The following is an 11,862-nucleotide window of genomic DNA, read 5'->3' on the forward strand; positions in this document are numbered from 1 at the left end:
AGATGGATGTTTTAGACATGTCATAACTACAGACACATTTTATTATTATTCATCTTACACCCTTTTTAAATTTGAAAATTGTATTATTATTATTATTATTATTTATATTTTTATAATTGTTTATCATACTGACCATTGAATGTGTGTTTCAGTATACTGTACATTTTAATTTTAATGGTTTAATAGGCTAGAGATACTTGTGGGATGGGAATTTTTTAAATGTCTCTAATTGTATTTAAAACAATATTTTGCATATTCTAAAAAACTGATACAGAAACTTTGAACAAAAAATAAAATTATTATATATATATATATTTCACTTGCTGTTTCATTTTTTAGCTGCACAAAATTGGAAATTCGTAAAGCTTGTATGACATGAGCGTGACCGTGCATGTCAGACACAGCAATGGTCCAGGTTGTGTGTGTGTGTGTGTGTGTGTGTGTGTGTGTGTGTGTGTGTGTGTGTGTTTACTGTGACATAACACAAGTCTAGAAATAGAAGCATTAGTGCCTAATTTACCTGAAAACACCTGTCGCTAATCACACTGAGCACCAGTCTATTCATCTACCTTCCTAAATGTCATTAACATTTTAACTACCACCAACATTGAAAACATGGTGAGGAAAACTCATGTTTAAATGTATGCCAAGATCAAACATAGGATGCCTAGAGAAATAACATGAGCCTTGAAATATAATAAAATCTGATGGAAAATAAAAAGATTTCCCATTTTTTAAATCATTGAAGTTTAAAGAAAAGACTAAAGATTAATATTTCTTTTTATGCTCCATTTTCTCGACTATCTAAAGGTATTATTTAGTGATTAAACAGTAATGTTTTTCGATCATGTGACATATTTAACTGCCTTTTGTGTCTTCATATTTATTAACCCTTAAACATTTGGAATAATACACTAAAAGGCACATAATGCTTTCTGCCCCTTCATATAGCAAATACTGTATACTATTTATCTTCAAATGATACCCGCCACATTTTGGGGTACTAACAGCATTTTCAAGGCCAACACTGCTAAAAATCCCACATAATGTAAACAACTGAGCAGGTCAGACAGATGTTAATGTTGCACTGTGTTCAGATTAATGGACTGTCCACAGTGTATAAGCAGCAGGAGCCTGCAGACGGGCTGTAATGTTCAGAACAGCTGGCTCATAAAGACTGGGAGGATGCAGGCGGCCGGGGCCAACAGGACGGAAGCTTTCCCCTGCCCAGTAGCTTCCTGTTTTTAGACACACAGCTCAAATGAAAGGAAACCTGTGGACCCCAGATTCAATATCATCTTACAGTCCAATAAACCCAAGTGCTTAGAGAGACGGTGTCATTTACAGTTGCTGTTATAATGAAATAATATCATTAAAAGGTTATCGAATGTGACACACCCAGGGAAATTATAAACAGTCTTGATGCAGTGATCACTGACTTACTAATTAACACTGGGTCTTCACTGATCACTCTACACTGACATAAGGAGCCAGTAAAGACAGCAAACACCATCTAGTGGTGAAAGTGGTAAATTAAAATCTGAAGGGCTTACAATTTTCCTTGATCCGGACCCGAACAGTCCCCCCATGTTCTTCTTTTCATTATTAGGGCACTAATGGTTTATCATATTCAAAAACTCATCAAACTCAGAATATACGTCAATCTCCAGTGAAATGTACGTATTCTAGTGTTCACCGTAATGGGCATGGCAAAATGACTCAGTAGCGCCCACTAGAAAATTTCAAAAGAGCCTCACAATATAGGACATTTTCATGTAGAGACACAAAATTTGGTGCATACGTCTATCATGGGAAGACACACTAAAAAGTCACAAAGACCCATACCCAAAAATGAAAAGGAGGCGGCCATCTTGAATTGAAGATTCCGTTTTCTGCTGTTTTTCGCCATTTCCACGTCACATACTTTAACAAACTCCTACAGATTTTTAATTATTTATTTTTTGCGATCGACTTCAGCCTTGGTCAGTACCGTCATAAGGCCTTTGGGATCAAAAGTTATTAAAAGCTTTACTGATTGTCACACAATGTGGCCGTGGTATGGTGGCAAAATATGGCGTTTCGCCATAAAACACGAGATTGTTATTGCTTTGCCATACTTTGTCCAAACTTCTCATGCTTCATAAGAGTCCAGTCCTGAACACAACTGCATAACATTATTTCATAAAGCCCCGCCCCTGATGTCTTATCCATGCCCCCTTTTCGTTACTAATGAACCATTTATCGTAGAGACTTGTTTGTGGTGTCAGTGTACTCAGCAGAGAGTATGCATATGAATATTCATAAATTCATAATTATAATTGCTGGTCACACACATTGTTTATGCAAACCCATGCCTATAATGCATTAAAAACATAATTCTGATGTGTTTTAGAGTTAGGATTACCCTTACCCCAACTCTATAATCACTATATAATGCGTTATAACAGTGATTATGAATTATTTTTTAATATTTTATTGTATTACAACTATGAAATTTATAAAACATGCAATGATCCTTGAAGACACTGAATAACCAGCAATTGCAAAGTATTATATTTGATCTTATAACTCATTATAAAATGCTTTATCGTGTGTTGTGTATTTGGTTCTAAATCATTATAAGTATTTATGATTACTTTTAACTATAATGATACGGTGCTTTAGCACAAGTTTGTTAATGCCTGAAGGGTGTAGCACCACTCTAGCAGTAAGGACCAGTTGGAAGATAAACTTTTATTTTCAAAAGGCTTCTTCATTGAATTAAAAATAAGAAAAAATGCTTTACATAAAAAAGATACATACATGAAAATTCTGCAATGAAATGCTCCAATACACTCTTAACACATTGACAAGCCAAAATGACCAATCATTGTTTCAACACACATTTCTATCAATGTACTTTATGCTCAGATCTGCCATGATTTATTCTAAATGTCAAACCTGTGCTTTGCTTTATCCTGGTGATTTGCCAATTAAGCCTCATGAACCATTTTCTGTATTTTCTGAGCTCACTAGATGGAGCTCTCTGTTTGAACCTTTTTCTTTAAACCAAGAGTGCCATCTAGTGGTCTCAGAAAATATAGAAAATGGTTCATTAGTCTTCATGAGCACAGAATTTCTTTATCCTGCAAGGTATTCAGGTGAACAAAGCTGTATTTGCACCAAAAATTCATATTGATAAGAAAATTTGACTTATTAGACAGTTGATTAATTGACAGGAATTATTCATTCCTGTAACATAATAACATTAACAAAAAATAATATCTGTAACTGTACATATCATTGGGTCATGGATGTCTGTAAATGCAGACAATGGCAGAAGAAAAGCTATTATGAATTGATTTAAAGGGGACATATTATGAAACAGTCACTTTTTCGGTGCTTGTGCACATGCTGTACATTTGGGCATCTGGAGAGTCTACCAAGTTATGAAGTAACTTTTTGTGGCCTGCCTACATCAGAAAACATGGGATTCAACAAGCCATTCAGATTGGCTTCTCTTTATATGTCACATGTAGGCTAAATGGAATTTACCTCATATAAAAGTAATGTTAATTGCTGTTAATAATTTCATTAGAAGTGTTTGTTTATTGTTTTTTTTATTTTGTAGTTTGTGTGTTTGTCTTTCTACTTTGCCTTGGATGTTTTACATACATACCTAGTTACATACATACATACATACTAATTAATGAATTAAATTATTGTAATGTAATGATTACATGTGTCTTGGAAGAGTAGTTGCTTCCTTTGTTGTGGCTAATGGAGATCCAGATAAACAAATAAATGTACCACCACCCATCTGAGTATCTCCACCCACGGCTTGAGAAGAGCTTTTGTAAAAGTTCACCAAATGTATCTTGTAAGCCAATCAGAGCAGACTGGGCTTTTTCAGGAGGGGGGGTTAAAGAGACAGGTGCTAAAACAGAGCGTTTCAGAAGAGGGTGGATACAGGTATTTTCAGACGGACAGTATGAGAAAAAATAATGTGTTTTTTGTAAACATCAAAGCAGGTAAAAATTTTCACGTACAATCCCAAAATATAAGTATGAACCTGAAAATGAGCATAATATGTCCCCTTTAATATCAAAAAGGCAAAACTGTTCAGGACCAGACAGGTTCTGCATCTGGTTCTTTAGGACTCAAATATGAAAGATTTTTTGAGAAGTCTTTGCCGTTACTTCATACGAAGGTTGGTTATTCCCATTTTCTTTTTCAGAAAGTCATTTTTTTAAGAGCGAATATCCTCCTCATCCCGCTTACTGAAGACACCTCAGCAGGGTGGATGTTGGTATCAACAGGTTATCATAACACAGTCAGAATTCACACGGTAGGTGCTCGAGGTTCTCGAGCTGTATATCATCTTCATTCTGAGGTTGGATGTCAGACACTTCCGGCTCAGTTTTGTCCTCAGCAAACTTTTTCACTTTTGTGTCTTTGAGTATCTGTGAGACGAGGCGCTCATAAAACCACTCCAGGTCCTGAGGGTCCTCTGGCCAGGTTAGGTACTCTCTCCTCTTGACGAAAGCTCTGACTGCGTTGCACTTCATCAGCTGATAGTGAGCCACCTTGAGTTGTTTCGTATTAAAATGAAGATAAAGGTTAATAGAGATGGTCAAGAACTTACATTTCTATTTTAAAAAAAATCTTGTATTTGGTTAAAAAAAAATACATATATCAAATTGCACAGCACCAGTTTTCTGCCTTATGTTAATTTAAATCTGCCATCTATCTGCCATCTACTGGTGGAAAGTAGGTACTGAAGTTTCCATCACCTCTGCTCTGGTGCTACTTTCTCTTCAGAGAGTCATTGATCAGACACCAAAGAGAAGCCAGTAGCAGACCTAAAAGTTATGGTATCTGAGAAATGGATTTACGTTTTGTTTCCCCTTTTAGCGATTATGAATATATTTAACAATAGATTGCATGACTACTCATACGTCAAAGTTTTCACTTGTGGTAGTGAGCCCACAGAGCATTACCACCAGAGCCATAGGGGTTGCCAAAGGGTCTTCTACAAATGAGTTGTTAAGTGCTAGTACTTTTTCTTTAAAGTTTTCCATTTCTTACTTTGCATCTTAATTCATAATCTCCCTAAATCAGTTTTATTTAAAGGGTCCACACACTCTAAAGGTAACAACCTAGACCTGCCACTCTCATCTGGTTTCCATCTCAAGTATTCTAATTTGGTTGATATGGCCAACGTTATAATTGTTGTTTTTTAAAGTTTTTAAAACTCTTTATTCCAAGTCCCTACCATATAAAAACAGTGTGATTCTCAATGCTTGCTATCTGCTGCTTTTCTTTTAACATCTGGTGATTTCACTACATCTCATCTAAATTCAGATGAACTGTTAAACTGATTAAACAATCAGTGCCCATCTATCTCTGACCAATCTGCACCGTTTAAGACTAAGAAACAAAAATCAAATAAACTCTGACCAGACTTGAGCCCTTGCAGAAAATATCAACAATCATAGGTTGTTAGTTCCTACCCTCAAATACAACCCAACAGCATTTGCAAAAGTGGTTGCCCTTAACAGTGGCAGGAGATCAACACATCCTCACATAACAGTTGGACTTTTAAACAAACTATTAACATTGTGAAACGGTCACAGTTGTTGTACTTTGTTATGGCAAAAAAGTAAAATAAATGCACTAAACTGCCATAATGTGTGTTAAACGGGTAATATCACTGAACAATGTGAACTAAACAACCAACATAACAAGATCACTTCCATCCCAGAAGGCATGACGCAAGGGTGTCAAGTTAACATGTTTCACTTCTGTTTTCACACAGGGCATGAACCACAGTCTCCTGGGTTTAAGTCTGACCAACCAACTCAAAGTGGACCTTATCATTTTGAGGAAGGACAGTCACCTCTTAAGTGCATTACCAGGAATGACAATTTAAGCGACCAGCCTGTGAACTTAGTGTAGTATTTAGCAGCTTAGCTAAGAGCCAGATATTTACCTCAACCAACACCAGAACTAAAAGGATAATGAAAACTGGATTTTAATTTTTCAGCTGACCAGAAAAAACACACCAAGTGAATGCTAATATTGCTCTTTATATTCCTAATGTGCAAACAGGCAATTATTTTGTTAACTGCTAGTTTCCCCTGCCACCAAGTGGCCAAAACATTAGTTATTGCATGTTTTTAGTAATATATATATATATATATATATATATATATATATATATATATATATATATATATATATATATATATATATATATACATATATATATCAACAGCTAAAAATCCTACGTGTCTGAATGTAACTTTCGCCAACCCCTAGACAACAGCTGAAAATGAAGTAACCTTGTCCATACCTTCCCTACCACCAACATGATCAGGACGTTCGTCAGCTCCTCCAGCATCCGGCCCTGGGCCAAAGTGAACGCCTCTAAGCACCAACCGTCTGGAAAGAAGCGCAACCCAGTTAGTGTCTTCCAGCTATTAAAGTTCTTACTGCTGTAAAAGGCTTGTTTAGAGGAATAGTTAGATATTTTGAGAAATGTGCTTATTCCTGTTGGGGATGAGAGTTAAATGACAAAACAACTTTCTGCTGGACGCAGCAGACAATTAGCTTAGCTTAGCATAAAGACTGAAGACAGGAAAACAGCCAGTCTGGCTATGTCCAAAGGTAACATTTACTTTCTCAGCCTCTTATCTAACACTCAGTAAGAAGATAATTAGTGTTTCTTTGGTGAAATGTCTTTTAAGGCCAAAAACTAGGCAGACGTATGTAACATTTTCAACTGTTAACCAGAGAAACTGTACCTTTAAGGAACTCCTTGGAGACGATGCACACAGTTTTCCTGCTACCCCAGATGGCATCTCTGATGTTGGAGAGGTGATCCTCACCTGGCAGGAAGTCTCTGGCCTCGAAACAACAGCGGAAGATGTTCTCCTCTGAGAACTGGTCATCCAGCTTTTTCAACAAAGCAGTCTCTACCCACCTGTAATCATTGCAGCTGTAGCAGAAGAAGGCATCGTACTGCACTCTGTCCACAGGGGGTGGCGGTTTGGGGCCCTCGACAACCCTGCTGATGATCTTTTTGTAAATGATGAATATGTATCCTCGGAGATGGGCGTAAGTAATCCCGCTGAGGGTGACAGTGATGATGAGGAGAGCAGAGAAGATGAATAGAACAAACTTAAGATCTTGCACTGCCATTTCATCATCTTCCTCACATGGTTCTATTATTGAGAAGTAGTCCAGCAGAGGAAGATTTTGTAGAGCAGCTGGGAACTCACATCTGTACTCCTTCATTTGGTCCGGTAAGGTCACATTCAGCCAGTTCAGGAAGCTCTCCAGAGTGCAATAGCAGTGGAACCGGTTTGCAGCCAGGCTGAGGACACTGAGAGTCCGAAAAGTCTCAGGGTCCGGGGAGGCCAAAAAGTTGTTTGAGAGGTCAAGTCTCTTCAAGCTGACAGGAAAGATATCTGGCTCCAGATAGGTCAAGGCATTATATGAAAGGTCGATCTCTATGATCGAGCTTAGGCCCCTAAAAATTGCTTGTGGGAGAGCCGCAAGTGAGTTGAAGCTTATATTTAGACCAAGCAGATTGTCCAGGCGATCAAACAGGTCGAGGCACTCCCCCTGCGCCCAAATTGTATTCAGGGAACTGTCATGAAGATCCAGCACTAGCAAACTACTATTATAAGGTATTATAATGCTCTGACTTGGTTTGCACCACTTAATAAAGTTGCCACCATAAAAAAGATTCTGGAGACGACTGAACTGAATTAAAATGTCATAAATATCCCCCAACTGTTTTAATCTGTTTTCTGAAATGTCAACATGGTAACTGTTCTTGCCAAATTCACTGATACTGTATAGATGTTCCAATTTATTGTCAGACAAAAGAAGAAAATCTAAGTTTGGTAATGGCGCAGGAAAACCCAGATTTCGCAGTGAATTTCCCGTCAGATATAACGCTCGTAAATTGGGAAGACCACTGAATGCTTTGTCTCCCAATACGCCAATATGGTTGTAAGACAAATCCAATACTCGTAGGTCAGTCAGATTGGTAAAAGTGTAAGAATTTATTCCTCCAAGGAGGTTAAAGGACAGGTTTAGCATTCGTAAATGTCCTTGAAGACCATCAAAAGCATTATTGGTAATCTGATTGATTTTGTTTAAGGACAAATCAATAATTTTTGCATCTCTTAGAGGACTTAAAAAAGCCTTTTTCAAAGCAAACATGTTGCTTTTCAACAGCTCTAAATGCCTAACCGAACTGTTAATGAGGCCTCCGAATGTGCTTTCATCTGGATCGGGAAAGTTGTCATGTGAAAAGCCTTTACCTTGGAATCCAGAGAATATAAGATGGTTAATCTGAGTACCTGCTATTGCTTTAAAAAATTGCTTTGCTTTGGGGGCGTTGAACCCATTATTGGATAAGTCAAGGACAACAAAAGCCATCCCTCTAAAAGGGTTCCCACAGCTTTCCCAGTCAAGATGTCCACCATACCTGAAGTGATTAGACTGCAAGCTCAGGTTGAAGTTTTTCCCCCGGAAACCAATGAGATCTTCTTCACATAATTTTTCAATCTTGTTCAATTTGAGATTTAGCTCTGTGAACTTTGTAAGTCTTGAAAAAAACCGTCCTGGTCGGAGTCTCACTATGTCATTACCAAGGAGATCAAGTTTCTCTAAGGACCAGAGTGGCTGCAGATAGCTTTCTGATAGGATGGAGTCTGCCAAATTGCATTTATCCAAGAAGAGTTGTTTTAAATTGTACAGTCCTGCAAATGCTCTTGGTTCCATCTGAAGGTATTCATTGGAGCCTAGGACCAACCTTGTCAATTTTCTCTGCCTGAGGAAAGCATTGTTCCTTATGATGAGCTGCCCCTTCTGGTTTCCAAGATCTAATTCTTGCAGCTGGTCATACTCTCTGAGTGAGCTGCTTTTGATCTCACTGATATTGTTTGTCTGTAGATAGAGGTGTGTGATGTTGGAAGGCAGAGCAGGAACCCAGCTGAGGTACCGTGAGCCGCAGTCAGCCACACGTTGGTATAAAGTGCATGATGAGTAGCTCGTGGGTACCTGCGGGTAGAAATCATTCAGTGGAATTGCACATATATTTTTATTTGGCTTAGAGTTATATAAGAAGATTGCTACCAATCTCAAATCTATATGGTAAATATGGAGCTGGAACCAGCAAAAGCTTATCTTAGCATAAAGACTAAAATTAGGGGGAAATTGTATAATTTAAGTGTTTGTTAAATCCATACAAAACATGGTTTATGGTGATCTTTTGAAGTGCTGGTTGCCAGGTTTTGTTACTGTTGGCACATAGACTATAAATACAATGGACATAGTCACCATGACATCACCCACTGGTCCGTGAAATCTTGTTCTGAAGTCTTGACTTTAGCAGTCATATTGTTTATTTTTTAGCGCCATATTGTTTATTTTTTACATTTTACACTGCTCCGACAGTACACTGTGGCAGCAACCTATAATGATAAGGTAGCGCCGCCCTAAGCATATGCCACTTTATCAATAAATGGGATCAAATTTTTCAAGATTATTGAGGTAATAAATAAAGGGAGAAGAAGTGCATTTTTCCTGTTGACGTACATGCAATTTGATTTCTTTTTGCAACCGGTAAACTGCCCCCAGCTGACCATTAGATAGGATACAGGGTTAAGGCACTTACACATTAGCTTCTCTTTCAGAACCAGAGGTTGTTGTTTTGCCAAACAAAGCGAGGCAAGCCGTTTCTCCTGTTTGATATCTTTGTGCTAAGCTAGCTAACCCACCCTGAGAAGTAGCTTCATATTACCATACAGATGAGTGTGGTACAAATCTTCTCATCTGATTCTAGGCGAGAACATGAAAAGGCATTTTTAAAAATTTGAATTAGCTCATTTACCATTTCCTGGTACTGTCTTCTAATGGTTCCATTAGAAAAAAAACAAAACAAAAAAGTGCAACCATTCCAATTTTAGCTCCAATGTTATTCACATACCTGTAGGTATAACCCAAGGAAAACCAACTGAAGAGCGAGTGTCCACATACTGTCCTTGCCCTAACAAGAAGTCCGAAGAGAAAGTAAAACATTAGCAAAGCTTAAAGGATGTGATGTTGTTGCATTGGCTCATTGATACATATATTAATAAGGTATGGAAACTGGTAAGTAGGTGTCTCTGTCACATTGTTTGCTTTGGCAGGTTAATGGTTCACTAGTGCAGCTTCAGTGTCACTGTTCAGTACACAACCATGTATGCCTGATGGGAGCTCCTATACTAAAAGTGGATTTGAATAGTTGACATGTTTGCCTTGAGCTAACAACTTGATTGGGTCATATTGAATTGATTATTACTGCTGATATTTGATAAGCATTGGTAAGGGTTTGAGGTTTTGATTCACAAGTCATAAGATTTACTTCACCTTCTTGCAGGCTTGGGTACCGTCATTTTGAAATGTAGCAACTGAATGTGGCAATTTTTGTAAGTACTTATGTAATCCATGGAGATATGGCAATATGGAGAAAAATAAAATGTCAGGATTTCTGATCAAATACTCTCTATCTATATCGATTTTAAAGGATTGACTATTGGTGCTTTTACATAATATTTACATGATTACATTTTTGACACATAACCATCAGTATTGTGAATATGATGTCAAGTCAAATAACAGCTAAAACAGTACAGAAGTTCAGAAAATAACAAATAATAACAAAAATAATTTGAATGTAGTATTCATTAATGTTTTGAATATTTACTGTGCAAGTGCATTTTATTGTGCATTTCCACAGTGAAAGTCCTGTAAGTTTGTGAGAAGATACCTGGGGTCCTCTAGAATGTAGCTGAAGTGGAAATAGTGACTGGAAACAGACAGTTTAATTTTAATTCATTTTTAATGTAATATTTTACTGTACAGTAAATATCTAAAGGCGTTTCATTGAAAAAAATCCACAGTCAACAGTTCTGTGAATATCATGCAATTAATCTTATTTCCATATCTGGTATGTGGGCCTGGTTGTGTAACACTTTATTCTGAAAACTGAGAACCGCACGTCAACACAACAAATACATTTTCGGCGCGACGCAGTTTAATTGTTTCACGTGGTGTGTTGATGTAACGTTAATACTTAATCTCCTCTCTGCGGGTAAGAGTTTTATACTGAAAAAAAAAAGTGAGAAAGAATGACAGTAAAGTGTTTATCGTTCATGTCAGCTCGCTCAGTCTGAGCAGATTCAATGAATTTACCGTAAATATCACAATACGGGCGCCCTACATTATATAGGGACGACTGGCTTGACTACGGAAAAGCGAATGACGGCTCACTTGACCGCAGTGAATTCTGGCATTTTCAAAAACACAACAACAATGTTTTACCGACTCTCAAAAAACGTGTCTAGTCACACATGCTCCTGACCGCAGAAATGAAATAATTTGTAGTTTACCGTGATAGTGAAGTGAAAATCCTACCTGTGCTTGTGTTGTCTAACTCTCCTTCCTACAGACCTGCCCGACCTCACTGCTGCTGACTGCTGAGATTAACTGTTCGCTTGACTAAACAGGAAAATTTCGCAATTTCCTAAATGACCAAATACCTTCTTCCTTTCTCAAAACACATCTTTCCTCAATATATCCCCCGCCCAGCTGTTGAACAGTTTCTTCCTTTTACCTCTGCAACAACACCAGAGACCCCCCCCCCTTCAGTGTGCCACATCAACGTTAAATTAAATTATGACACTACATCAAATTAAGATCTCCAACGGATCTGTTATTTTACTTATCTTATTTATTACATTCATATAGACCACTATGGGTCCCAACACCCAACTAGGTCTGGCCAGGTTTCTCGATTTTAAGGGGGAAAAATCGCGTTCGATT

General features: G+C 37.6%; 1 protein-coding gene across 1 annotated transcript; it reads right to left on the minus strand.

Annotated features, from left to right (window-relative positions):
* Positions 1-2,812: 2,812 nt before the first annotated feature.
* Positions 2,813-11,519, minus strand: LOC131990599 (toll-like receptor 5). The gene is made up of 5 exons (XM_059355670.1): positions 11,455-11,519; positions 9,986-10,045; positions 6,786-9,057; positions 6,335-6,423; positions 2,813-4,565 (listed from the first exon to the last, which is right to left on the minus strand). Exons 2-5 carry the CDS (start codon positions 10,031-10,033, stop codon positions 4,314-4,316), a joined length of 2,661 nt encoding a protein of 886 aa, XP_059211653.1. The 5' UTR covers positions 10,034-10,045; positions 11,455-11,519; the 3' UTR covers positions 2,813-4,313.
* Between the last annotated feature and the right edge of the window lie 343 nt (positions 11,520-11,862).

Source organism: Centropristis striata, chromosome 18 (assembly GCF_030273125.1).
Source record: "Centropristis striata isolate RG_2023a ecotype Rhode Island chromosome 18, C.striata_1.0, whole genome shotgun sequence".
NCBI classification, from domain to species: domain Eukaryota; kingdom Metazoa; phylum Chordata; class Actinopteri; order Perciformes; family Serranidae; genus Centropristis; species Centropristis striata.